The following is a 13,313-nucleotide window of genomic DNA, read 5'->3' on the forward strand; positions in this document are numbered from 1 at the left end:
GGTTTTGCTCAGTAGTGCAGTTTTGCAAGCTGCTAACTGGGATTACACACGCCATCGACTCATCCAAGTGGACTGCCAGGTCCACAAAATGACGTAAGCTTCAGGCTTATATGATGAGCCCTCGGGAACTAAAACTTGGCCAGCGCGTTGAGGTAACGGGTAAAAATCTGCAAGGTAAGGTGGCCTATGTGGGACGCACTAACTTCGCTGCCGGACTCTGGTACGGCGTGGTTCTGGACGAGCCGCTGGGCAAGAATAATGGAAGCGTACACGGCAGCATTTACTTCAAGTGTCCCACTAACTGTGGCCTCTTTGTGCGCGCCCAGCAGCTGGTGAGGATTGCCGAGTTGCCCAAGGGAGTGGACAATCGAAAAGCCGATGTAATGCAACGCGACGTGGTCAGAACGAAGCTCTCTAGGCGGAATGGCAGTGGGAAGTCTGTGGAGGAGCAGGTGAGTAACTCATTTCAAGAGGTTTAAAGTCGAGGTACATACTTTTATTACTTTCGGTAGGATAACCAGAGGGAGCAGCAGGCAAGCACATCTGGCAAAGTAAAGGCCACTCCTTCGACGCCGTCACCGCAGCATAAGAACAGGAACACCCAATCCCCTAGGGATCCGGCATTGGCGAAGACTTCTGGGAGGTTTTTAGCGACTCAACAGCAACCATTACAGCTTCCAAAGGTGAGTTGGTGTGTAGTAGGTCAGATAAAACCATAAGTTAAGATATACTAGAAATATATGCTAATTTTGTTTTTTAAATATTTTTGTTTAGAATCCAGTGGTATGTGAAGACAGTGTAAGGAATTCGCAGGCTGAAGAAACTGGAGAAGTAAGCATGTCTCCCAAGAAATCATCAGCTACTGATCAATCGAAGGAGCTTTCACAGCAGGAAACAAAGCAGACTACCCAGCCAGCAAGGAAGGAAGATGAGCCTAAGATTGAAAAGGAGCTACAGAGGATGGAAGCTGCAAGTTCAAGGCAGGATGCACCAGCCAATCCTCTCCAGACCAGCACAATCGGGCAGTTGCCCTCACAGAAGGACAGTGCCCAACTGACCCCGCCACCTTTGACATGTAACCAGAGGAGATCCACATCTTACACGCAGCTGAGACCCACAAGGATTAGTCAACCGAAGCCAACCACGGCACAGGCGCAGAGCTCCACGGCGCAGCTTACCTTGGCCATGCCAGTCCCCTTGGCTTTGGCTCCCAAGCGCAGCAAGACCAGCATGAGTCCCACGAGCTCCATTAAGCGAGCTGCGCCAGCGGCCTTCGTAGAGCCGCGTTTTCTGGAGATCCTGAGACCGCAGTTTACACCTGGGCCAGCTCTCCGAACTCCCAGCTCAGTGGCTCCTCCTTTAGACAACCCTGAGCTGCGTCAACTGAGAGAAGAACTTCAACTACTAAGGGGCCAAAAGAGTGAGGACAAGCTTAAGCTTCTAGAGCTTGAACGGATGCGTATACACAACGAGCAGCTGATGGAGTTTAAGTCGCAGATTATGGCGCAGCAGGTACTGCTCCAAAGGGAACTGCAGAGATCGCGCCACGAACTGCGGGAAGCCCAGGATGTGTCGGCTAAATTAAAGAGGGAGCTGGACGAGATAGCTGAGAGCATAGAACTTCTTACTCTGGACAAGGAAATGGCGGAGGAGCGTATGGAGACACTGCAAATGGAACTGGAAATGGCCCAGGAAAGAAATGACGAACTGAGCTTGGATGTCGAGATCCTGAAGGCGGAACAAGAGGAGCAGCAGGGTCAACGAATCGAGAAGAGTGATAAACAAATCGGAGCAGGGGTGACCACTCAATCCTCCGGCGAGTTCCTTCGCTTGGAACAATATAACCAGCGCCTTCGGGAGACTGTGGTCCGGTTGCGAGACACTCTCGCACAGGAGAAGCAGATTGGGCAGCGAACGCACAAGGAACTGGAGACCAAGCATTCGGAGATCAACGAGTTAAAAAGCATCAAGGAGTTGCTCAGCAGAAGAGTGGACAACATGGAAGTGCAGCTAATGGACTTGAAAGAGCAGGTAGATGCTTCCCTCGGAGCAGAGTCCATGGTTACCCAACTGGCTTCCTTAAAACTGGAGTTGGAAGATCGCGTCAAGCTCCTAGAAGACGAGGTCAACGAACTGGAGGCGCTTGAGCAAATCCAGGAACAGCTTATTGAGAGCAACCAAGAGCTGGAAACAGATTTGCGCGAGGAGATTGACAAACTAAGTGGTCAGGTTAAGATCCTGGAGCAGCAAAAGAACGCCGCTATGGAAAGCCTCTACGATCGCGATGTGACCATCATGAAATTCCGGGACTTGGTGAGACAGCTCCAGGAGCAGCTCCAGCTCAGAGCAGATGGCACCCTTTCCATTGAGGACTTCAGTAGTGCCAACGAATCCCAACAGGAGGATGGATCCAACCAGAGTCAGACGGACTACCAGCACATTTTCAGTGTGAGCAAAGCCTACGGAAGGGCCCTGGAGCAGCAGATCAAGACTGTGGAGCTACGGTTACAGCGCCAGCATCTGGAGCACGTCCTAGCCTTCGTCCCTGAACAGTTCCTTTTGCGTGGAGGGGAGCACGATGTGGTGCTGGTCATGCTCCTACTAGAGCGGATGAACGAGAAACTGACCATAGTGTGTCAGGCCATTAACGAAAAGTTTCCCACGGCCTGTGAGTTTGGTAAGTGCCATCCCTTATGTGCATTACGGAATTATAAAAGCCATTGAACCCACCCGCATTATGACAGGTCGCGATGCCATTTTCGAGGGCTACTCCGTGCAACGGTACATCTTCAGGTCGCAATGCCTCTATCTGCTGAAGAGCCTTCAACTGGTGCTCCAGCAGTTCCGCCACGGATTAACCCATTGCGACTACGAGCTGTGCACCCATGCGGCCATTTACCGGAGTGATCTGGATGCCCAGGAGCAGCAGCTCGACGATTTCGTGCGGCTGCTCAAGACTGGCCAACTGGATGAACATACGAACTGCGAGCCAATTCAACGGGTGCTTCACTATGTGAGTGGGCTGCACCAGAATCTAATGCCACCTCAAACGCTAGTGGAGCTGCTGGACGAACAGCAGCTCTACGAAGCTCTCATCGAGGTCTACGAAGCGGGCTTGGACGCTGTAAATGCAAATGCGGGTCTGATGCACACCATCATACAACTGGGCCATGAGCAGACCGCTTCCTTCAACTGCATGCAGATGCTGATGGAGCAGAGTTGTGCCCACAAGCAGAAGCTGAAGAAGCTCCAAAGGAAACTGAGTGGCAGCAAGACAGCGTCTTGGACGGGAATGCAGTGTGCCAGGTATCAGAGAATCCTGGAAGCCAACGAGGCCCTGGGAGCCCTTATCCGACTGCTGGGTTCCACTGCCCGAGAAGCTAGCAAGGACTCTAATGGGGGAATCGCCCACGAGAGACTGTGGAGGATGCTGGTCCTCAACTACAACAAGTTTGCACCGAGTCAGGAGGCTGAGGAACCTAGAGAGGTGGATGCCTACAGCCAGCGGTGCATGCAGCTCCTCGAGGAACAGTTTGAAGAGCTATTCGCGTTGCTGGATTCCACTGATGTGAACACAGAGTATGTGCGTCATCCCACTTGCAATACTTTGCAGGAGCGGGCTGCCCAGGTGAAGCGACACTACGAGGACGTGAAAAACCTCGAGCTGACTGTGGCTGAGCGGGAGAAGGAAATCAAAAGCCTCAAGTACACAGCCAAGATGAAACAGCAGGACTACTCGGAGCTACAGGTACGCAAGGAGATGGCCGAGAAACAGCTGAGCAAGCAGTGTCACGTGCTAGCCGGATTTGCCGAAGCTGTGGAGCAACTCGAGCAGTCGATCCTGGCCAAGGAGGCAGCCCTCGGACAGGCCTTGAATGTACTAGCGGACAAGCTTTCCAGCCTGGAGCAGTCCCAGCAGCACTGGAAAGAGCAGCAGCAGGCGGACAGTGCCTGTCTGACCAGCACCACGATAAGCTCCAACCGGGAGATGAACATGCTCCACCAGGCACTACGCCAGGAGCGATCACTGCGTGTCCAGCTCCAGGGCAGCGAGATGAGAAGGACCTTCGCCGCTTTGGAACCACTGCATGTTCCTCAAGCCGGCAGCCAGAAGCTGATCGACATGGAAAAGGACCTTCGCTCGCTGAAGAACCAGTGGCTCTTGGCCCATCTGGAAATGGGTGATGCTGGCGGTCAACGACGCTCGGAGATCGAGCTACAGGGCAGTCGGGTCCTGCGACATATCTTCCAGACATATTGCACACAGCATCCGCACCGGGCCAAGAACACCGATTTTGGCCTCTTCATCACCGAAGATCTGCGGCGGGCATTCGGGCAAAATTTCTAGTTATTTCGGTATTCCGGTCGTAACAAAGGTATACTCGTATGTGATTCGCGGCTTATATAGAACATTAATACTCGAATATACTAATAATTATTTGTACGAACGTAGTTATTACATGCATATATGAAAACTGTACACTTACATATATAGTTAATTTCGAGTTTATCTGGCAGTAAACAAATTTACATAAACTAGACAAATCAAGCGAAAAGTTTTATTTTTTGGAAAACATATTAAATTGGGAGTGACTTATAATAATTCCATTCCATTCCGAAAATCAAACAAGATCTTGGGTTTTACACAATTAATCGCATTCAGCGTGTATTTATATATACTTATAGTTCATATATTTAGGCCCAACAAACTATGCTGGCAAAAGGTTTTTTCGTATGGTTCTCGTTATCTAAAGAAATGAATTATTGGATTCTCAATCTCAATGTCGAGCACCCCGATCTTAAATGTCGTTTATTGGAAATTAACATTTTACAAAACATCAATTTAAAATCCTTTATGTACAAATAGTTGGGCATAATAGAGGCGCGCCGTTTGAGATGAGAGCAGCGCAAGCAGTTCAATTCAACGAAACGCTTATCACATGAGCACATAATCGGGGATCCAGAGTGGCAGGTGTGGGTCGTTTATATGGTCGGATATATGTTTGGATATATGTATGTTTGGATATCGGGTGTATCGGGACAAGATGGTGGCCGTAGGACATCGCTGTCGTTGTGGGGTTTGCATAAATACGTTTAATGTTTAATGAGAAGAAGATTGGAGTTGAGGCTATTTACAGTTGCTGAATGAACAAAACAATTTGCGGCCTGTGAAGAGCTGCAGAGAAAAATAATTATTAAGAAAGAAAATAATGCAGTGCCAGAACTATAACATTTAGGTAATCTGTGTTAATAATAATTGATGATTATCAAATAATAATAAGAAACAGTTCCAATTAAATTTCTTTAAAGTGCTTCAGAAACCATTTTAGATCAATGCAAGTATAGGTACATATTTGGTATTTGTTATCACTTTTCAAAAACTAAGAGGATTTCTAGTGATCAAATATGGGAAATATACACTTTATGACCAGCAATTATTGGCATTGTTTGTCCTAGTTAATGGCATAGTGGTGACCTTATATGAACTTCTAGGCCAGCACAATCATATTAGGAATGGTTTATTTAACTTTTTGTTCTGTAGGGCTGCAATCGAATAAACCCAAGCCATAGCTGTTATGAGCGTGCCACCAACCTAAAAAGGTTATATTTAGGATCAGTGGAATCATTACTAACCTCACGACTTGGTTTCCGTCTGACGCTTGGCCACAATTTTGCCCTGATCGCGACTGTTGATGACCTCGGCGTGGAAGCCCGTCTCCCAGTCGGCGTAGTACTTCACCGTGCGCACATTGCCATCGGGCTCAACCAAGGAGTACTCTCCCTTGACCACGTCTCCATCTCGCTCCTCCTTCTGGTGCTTGTTATCTCCAGTATGGGGATCATTTACGGCATACTCGAAGGCATAGCGAGGATGCGCATCCTGAGGAAAGGTGTTATAATGGGAGGGTATGTTGAGAAAAAAGCAATTCGTCACTTACGAAGTGCTCCAAATGCTTCTCGGGCACCACCTTCAGAACGGCGTGTTGTGCCACCGGTGCTGACTTCAAGTACGCGGTGGCTTCCACGGGAGCGTGGCTACTCACCACTGGCACACTTGGAGCATAGCGATAGAATCCAGCTCCCAGCGGTCCGATTCCACCCACCCCGTGTGAGTATCCACTCAGGGAGGAGTCCAGATGGGCCACCGAGGCGGGGCCATGTGCCAGACCCGATTCATGGGACAGTAGACCGTGGTAGCTAAGGGCCGGGGATACCTTTGCATGACCCAATGAGATGGCTCCGTAGTAGCCACCGCTGGGACCGGATCCATGCCCTAAATTGCCTTGATGGAGAAGTTACATATTACAATATGTAATTATTCTCACTAAATAGTTTTAGATAGTAGCACTCACCTGCATTGATTCCGTAGGCGGTGCTGCTGGCAATCTTTCCACCCAGGGAATAAGCTGGAGCCGATGTCAACTTGGTCAGCGGACCACCAAGCAAAACTCCTCCATGTCCACTAGACCCGTATCCGACTCCCACTCCCAGCGGGATCGATGGACCTGTGGAAATGTGGCTGACAGTTGGAACGGCCACCTTGGCGATAGCAGGAGCAGCTGAAATGGCCACAGCAGGCTTGGAGACATATTGATGGGAAACAGCTCCCGAGCTGTAGCCCGATCCACTGCCTCCATAGCCAGTAGCCAGCTTAGTGGACAGAACGGGAACAGCGCCGATTGCGTGTCCCCCGGAAATGTGGCCCACAGCTGGAGCCGCGTACGTGGCTACTTTGGCAATTGCAGGAGCAGCTGAAATGGCAACCGCTGGCTTGGACACATACTGATGAGAGACTGCTCCAGAACTATATCCGGAGGCACTTCCTCCGTACCCATGGCCCGTTGATATCACAGGAGCTGCATAGGACAATCCCTTCGATATGGCAGCTCCGGTAGAGTAGCTGGATATTGCCGGAGCAGCATAGGTGGCCACCTTGGCAATCGCTGGTGCAGCGAGCGCCACTGCTGGCTTGGACACGTACTGATGGGACACGGCTCCTGAGCCACTGATTCCGTATCCTGTGGCTACTTTAGCGATGGCTGGAGCGGCGGGCAAGTAGGTCTTGGAAAGAACAGGAGCCACTGGAGCCACTGCAATCGCCGGCTTCGAGATGTACTGATGGGAGAGGGCTCCTCCATGGGCCAAACCTCCAAAGCCCGTGGCAATTTTGGTGAGACTGGGAGCCGAGGAATAGGTGGAGATGGCAGGAGCAGCATATGTTGCTACTTTGGCAATAGCAGGAGCTGATGCAATGGCAACCGCTGGCTTCGAGATATACTGATGGGAAACTGCTCCGGAGCTGTATCCCGACCCGCTTCCATCATATCCCGTGGCCACTTTGGTTACCACTGGAGCTGCCGAGTATGTGGATACGGCGGGGGCAGTAGCATACGTTGAGATTGCTGGAGCTGCATATGCTGCGACTTTAGCCACCGCCGGCTTGGACACATACTGGTGGGAGATGGCTCCCGATCCTGACGATCCATAGCTTGTGGAGAGCTTGGTGATGGCAGGAGCGGATGAGTATGTGGCCACTGCGGGAGCAGCTGCCGGATAGGCGGCCACAATTGGCTTGGAAATATACTGGTGGGATACATCCGCTGCCTGACTATAGGAAATTTTGGTGAGTGCAGGAGCGGAGGAGTAGGTGGCTATGGAGGGGGCTGCGTAGGTAGCCACTTTCGAGACCGCGGGAGCTGTGGCATACGTTGATATTGCCGGAGCAGCGTATGTCGCGACCTTGGCGATTGCGGGGGCCGCTGAGATGGCTACTGCTGGCTTGGACACATATTGATGGGAGACAGCTCCGTGTCCCGATCCTCCATAACTCGTAGCGATCTTGGTCACTGCGGGAGCTGCTGAGTATGTTGAAATGGCAGGAGCAGCATAGGTTGCCACTTTAGCCACTGCTGGTTTAGAGACATACTGATGGGAAACAGCGCCTGAACTGTATCCTGAGCCACTTCCTCCATATCCAGTGGCGACTTTGGTCACCACTGGAGCTGCCGCATAAGTGGAAATGGCGGGAGCTGCATAGGTTGCCACCTTGGCGATGGCAGGAGCGGCTGAAATGGCCACCGCTGGCTTGGACACGTACTGATGGGAGACGGCTCCTGAACCACTTGAACCATAACCATATCCCGAGGAGTAGGTAGAGACAGTGGGAGCTGCATAGGTAGCCACCTTCGAAATGGCAGGACCAGCGGAGTAGCTTGAAATGGCAGGAGCAGCATAGGTTGCCAACTTGGCAACTGCTGGAGCGGCAATAGCCACAGCTGGCTTGGAGACATATTGGTGGGAGATGGCTCCCGATCCTGAAGCTCCATAACTGGTGGAGAGCTTAGAGATGGCAGGAGCAGATGAGTAGGTGGCCACTGCGGGAGCAGCGTATGTGGACACCTTGGCAATGGCTGGTTGGGACACATACTGGTGGGACAGCGCTCCGGATGCAGTGCCTCCGTAGCTGGCAGCCACCTTGGTGATCGCCGGAGCAACGGCTGGATAAGCGGCCACTATGGGCTTGGATATGTACTGGTGGGATACATCTGCTACCTGGCTGTACTTGGTAATTGATGGAGCATAGCTGGCAGAGTATCCTGTTCCGTGGGAGGAGAGCAGTGACGAAGTGGTGGCCAATTTCACCGTTGGCGCGGAGTAGGTGGACACCTTGGCAATCGCTGGCGATGAATACGAAACCGATGGCGAGTAGGTGGCTATCTTGGAGATGGCCGGAGAGATCTGTCCATATGAGTAAGCAGGAGAGCTGTAGGTCTCCACCTTGGAGTAGCCGGGAGTGGCCTTGCTGTACGTGTACCCAGGTGAGCTGTATGTCTCCACCTTGGAAGTCACCGGTGGCGCATAGAAGGGAACGCTTGAAAGGGGCGCGGAGGAGTAAGTGGCCACCTTGGATATTCCCGGTGAGGCCGAACTGTAACTATATCCCGGCGAGGTATAGGTTGCAACCTTAGTGATTCCCGGGGATGGCGGCAAGTAGGAGTTGTCCAGCTTGGTAACCGCCGGCGACACCAAGTTCTTGATTTCGATGCCCGAGGGCACTACGGTTGCGTACTTGGCGGCTGGTGACTTGTCCGCATAGGTAATTCCCGCTCCTCCGTACTCCGCTGACGGAGTGAACAGGCTCTTCTGCACGGGAGCTATGTATTTGTTGATCTGAGTGATGCCACCATGCGACAAGCCCTCGATTCCGGCAGTAGACTGATAGGCGGCTCCGGAACTTCCCACCGAGGTGTGCAGGAGTTGACCGTTCTCCGAGTACGTGGATATCGCCGGGCTCTGGCTGTACTTGGTCACTCCGGGCGAGATGGAGAACTTCACCTCCGCCGGCGGAGGATAGTCATAGCCAGCAGTGGCCGCGTGCACGCACGGCAAGATGGGTGGTGCCAAGGTGGGCGACGGATCCGCCAGTACCACGCTGAGCATGCCCAGGAGGGCCACCAGATGAAACTGAAACGGAAACGTGAAAATAAGTTCTAATTATTCTCCACATTTCGTGGAATATTGGCTTCAATTTTGTATGGTAAAATTTACTAATTAAATCTTATTTATCATGTATATGAGAATTTGTAGCTTAGAATTATATTTAAATGCATGTGTACACTTTTTACTCTTTTAATTTAATGCGTCCAAGATATGCATTTAGTTTATAGTATTTGCACTATTTTAATAAACATAAATAAAACCACTCAATTGTCAAATCCTTCTAAAATCACTTTTAGAAGGACTATAGTTTCAAAAATCCGCTTTCGTTTTCAATTGAATTCGATTAAAAATAACAACACATTTATATTTTAGGTAGTCCAGGATTGGCAACGGCATGTCCTTAATTTACAAAAATCACGCCTAATTCTATTTGAAACTCAAACAATTTGCAGAATAGTTGATTTTAAGAATTGTTCTCTTTTCCCCGAAATGTTTGTGAAACTTGTTGCGGTTGTAGTCCTTTTTTACTGTCAGTAGTTTTCAATACCTAGATAAAGGACCCACCTTCATGTTTTCACTTTTCAAACTCTGCACAGTCGATGGTTTTCGTTTTCGTTTGAAAGGATTCGCGAACGTTATAGTAACGAAGTTTGTTCAGTAACGCCACATTTGCACTTTTCAAAAAAGAAAACACGAGTCTGCGATCCTTCGTGATTCCTTGTCTGGCTCTGAAAATCACAGTAAAATGATCTACTTTCGATCAACGATATTCCTAATTCTATGAGGAAGCACTACGGATCGAATCGAATCGAATGCAATCGAATCGGGTTGGATCGGAACGGAACGGAACGATTCGAGATGTAGAGCAGAGCCACGCGGCCGACTGGACTGGACTGTTGGCCAGCCCGGCCCTATAATCGCTTATATACGTTCGGTCAGTTGGCCAACACTCGCGAAAAGCTCGCACGCATGCGCAGCAGCCACGCACCAGTTTGGCGACAAAGCGACAAAAAAGTGTAACTGGTGTATGGCAAAGATCGAACCGAAAAACGAAAAGCGAGAAAATGGATCTAGCTGCAAGGAAAGAGCCAGTGAGTTGCGAATGAGCTGCGACTTTGGCGCGTGCAGATGAAGAATTGATGACTGTTCCACTCCAGATCTCGTTCCAAAGCAGCTTTGTTCTCTATAATCCGAAGACCGAAAACTGCAAGCTCAAACTGAAACTGAAACTGAAGCTAAATACTGGCAAACTGGAGAACTGCAACCTGCCTGGCCAATTGTTGGCCCCACCTTTGATCGGAGCCTCAGTTGGTAACGTTTTATTAGATCATAGTCGCGAACGCCTCGGCTCAAAATAAACCGATCACAAAATGCGCGTGGTGCATTGTTGGCCGCCTTTTTTGGTGACTTTTTTGCCGTTTGCAGTTTTATTTCGACTTTTTCAAAGATTTTTATTTCGATTTTATTTTTTGCATACCCGCATGCTTTTAAAGCGACTTAATTTGATTTAGATTTTAATCGCTGCCATTGCGTGTTGCTCTGGAAAAAATAAATGCATACGCAATTTGCTAGCAGCCAAGGAAAAAAAATAGAGAGCAATGTATGTAGAAAATAAAACAAGAATTGTGGTATTAATGTCGCTATCAATAAATTTTGTCTGCCTGTATGTGTGTGCAATCATGCGTGCCATGCGCCGTGGGCCTTGATTGTGCATTAGTTGGCTAAAAGGCGCATTGCCACATCATAATGCGATACAATGTGTAACTAATAGAATAGCCGGGAGATATGGCAAAGTGTTGACTGCCCGGCAATTAAGGTCACCATGCATCGAGTGTCACCCTCTTTGCGAGGGTGGGAATACGTTAGATGTCGAAAGTGGCCAACCCAATGCGTTAACATGTCTGATAAATCGGCTGGTTGACAGGCTGGTTGAAAAACTAGGCGAAGAATTTGGGATCAGACCCGGATTGCTTTATGGCGCTTTTTGGTGTTCAACTAGCTCGGGATAATGTCTCACTTCGTATAGATTGACTTAACTGAAAATCCAATTAAAGTTATGGAAGCAAAGAATAATAAATGGAGTGTCATCTAAGAAAGTAGAGATCCGTTTTGTTATGGCTTATATGGTTATATATTATAGCCCCAATAACTGGCATATCTGCATTAAGTTAGTGTTATTTTAAAGTTTGTGCCTATAAAAAGTGTAATCTTAAATATTTACCCACAGATAATGTTTTGCCAACTTATATAATAAAAGAAGTCATAACTGTGCCATTAGCGCAGCGGCTACTAAACCATGTTGCCTTCTGGCCAAGTCCAGACGGCGCCCACGAATTTGTGGGCTACGGCTTTGCAACCATTTCACACAAGGTGCGGAAAATGCAATTCCACTCATAACCTCAGACCATTGGGCTACCTAAAGTCATAATTTTGAGCAGCTCGATCGGCAGCAACTACTAATCCTGACGCTTTTGCGACTGCCCCGCTGGCATCACGCATACGCCACGTTGTGCCGAATTGCCCAGCCCGTCGGCCTTTCTCAAAAACACACGCAATACTTGCACTCCAGCACTAACTTAACTGGTTCGCGATGCATGCAAATAACATCGGAGTTTATAAAATTCTCGGGCGAGATCGGTAGATTATGGCAAAACATAACATCGGCGATTTTATAAATATGTTTGGCAAATTTGAAAATGTTTACGCGGCGAGCAGGTCAACATGCTGGCGGTATCAATTCGCAGCAAAACAAAGTCGAATGTAAATGATCCGGCTGGGGCGAAAATCCAGATTTTTCAATTAAAATCTGCAGCGAACGGGGGAGGGTTGTGATTTGATTTCGTCATGATGCTTAGTAGGCATGGTCGTGAGGCAGCCATGGCCAGCTGTAGCTGTACCTGAAGCTACAGCAAAATCTAAAGCAAAAGCTATATAGCTATATTTCGTTTCGCCAAACTTACGCAACCCGCCAATCTGTGCGTGTGTGTGACAAATGCGTGGCTAGGCGAACTAAACTCGTCCAGCGATCAGCCTGAAGTAGGTTAAAATTCGCGCAGCTGACTTCTCGGCTCGCGTTTGCAAATGTTGAAAAATTAAAATTCAATCAAATTGCGAAAACCATTCGCGAAAAGCCCAAAATGTAGAAAAAGCCGTCGCGACAGCCCGAAACATGTTTCATGTTCAGTTAACATCAGTCCCAGTCCCAGTCGCAGTTTCAGTTGGAAAAATTGCAGGAAAAGTCGGGAACTCTTGCGGACTTGGCTCTTCTCCTCGCCCGGCTTTTCCGATAAAATCGAATCATGCAACGCCCAATCACCCGGAGCATAATTGCTCCATCTGGTTTATCACCCCCCGATCTCGATCGGCATTCTATAGCACGGTTGCGTGTCTGGGTTTTCCGTTTTTTCCTCGATTTTTCTTTGGGCCCGACTTGGGCTTCTAATTGAAATGTCAACGCGTGTGCTGCTCAATCAATTTTCCAGCCAGCCAAGTATGGTTGACTTTATTTCGGCAAAACTTCGCCTAGATTTTACATCGGTAATCGGCGGACCAAGCGTTGGATTGGCCATTTTTTCTCCATCTCCATCTGGGTGTTTTTAATTGATTTGGCCGGCATGCGGTGTCATTCGCGAGTCAGGGACAATGTGGCACCGATGGCAGCTTGATGGCTGCCACTGCCACCAAGTGGCAGACTTCAGCCGCGGCGGACAGCTAATTAAATGCGGTCGAAAGGTGCGTTGAATCGATACCCGTCACCGTGATTATTAATTGGATCCACTGGGAGCTAATCCTGATTGCGGTTCGCATTTAGGAAAATCATTTTTAAAGCTGTGAAACCAAGCAACCTTTTTTAAATGTTTATTTAATTGAAT

The 13,313-nt window shown here is 49.0% G+C and overlaps 2 protein-coding genes across 3 annotated transcripts; one reads left to right on the top strand and one right to left on the bottom strand.

The window, feature by feature from the left end:
• The first annotated feature begins 84 nt into the window (after positions 1–84).
• On the top strand, positions 85–4,556 carry LOC120448654 (dynactin subunit 1). Of its 2 annotated transcripts, XM_044006021.1 has the most exons (5): positions 85–452; positions 513–683; positions 775–831; positions 877–2,677; positions 2,745–4,556. In XM_044006021.1, the coding sequence occupies exons 1-5, from the start codon at positions 111–113 to the stop codon at positions 4,346–4,348; spliced, it is 3,975 nt and encodes a 1,324-aa protein (XP_043861956.1). In that variant the 5' UTR covers positions 85–110; the 3' UTR covers positions 4,349–4,556. The 2 variants fall into 2 exon arrangements, with proteins under 2 accessions (XP_043861956.1, XP_039486719.2); XM_039630785.2 differs by having other exon boundaries at positions 775–2,677.
• Positions 4,557–4,634: 78 nt separating this feature from the next.
• LOC120448623 (mucin-19) lies at positions 4,635–10,343 on the bottom strand. Its single transcript, XM_039630740.1, has 5 exons — positions 10,006–10,343; positions 6,354–9,465; positions 5,940–6,283; positions 5,635–5,881; positions 4,635–5,176 (listed from the first exon to the last, which is right to left on the bottom strand). The coding sequence occupies exons 1-4, from the start codon at positions 10,009–10,011 to the stop codon at positions 5,636–5,638; spliced, it is 3,708 nt and encodes a 1,235-aa protein (XP_039486674.1). The 5' UTR covers positions 10,012–10,343; the 3' UTR covers positions 4,635–5,176; position 5,635.
• Positions 10,344–13,313: the final 2,970 nt, after the last annotated feature.

This window comes from Drosophila santomea, chromosome 3L, assembly GCF_016746245.2.
Source record: "Drosophila santomea strain STO CAGO 1482 chromosome 3L, Prin_Dsan_1.1, whole genome shotgun sequence".
Taxonomy (NCBI): Eukaryota; Metazoa; Arthropoda; class Insecta; order Diptera; family Drosophilidae; genus Drosophila; species Drosophila santomea.

Coding starts and splice junctions, on each gene's coding strand:
- LOC120448623 (XM_039630740.1), bottom strand. Junction 6,284..6,353: donor CGCCTACGGAATCAATGCAG/GTGAGTGCTACT, acceptor TTCTCCATCAAG/GCAATTTAGGGCATGGATCC. Junction 5,882..5,939: donor AGAAGCATTTGGAGCACTTC/GTAAGTGACGAA, acceptor ACCTTTCCTCAG/GATGCGCATCCTCGCTATGC.
- LOC120448654 (XM_039630785.2), top strand. CDS start 111: ATGATGAGCCCTCGGGAACTAAAACTTGGCCAGCGCGTTGAGGTAACG. Junction 453..512: donor GGAAGTCTGTGGAGGAGCAG/GTGAGTAACTCA, acceptor TACTTTCGGTAG/GATAACCAGAGGGAGCAGCA. Junction 684..774: donor AACCATTACAGCTTCCAAAG/GTGAGTTGGTGT, acceptor ATTTTTGTTTAG/AATCCAGTGGTATGTGAAGA.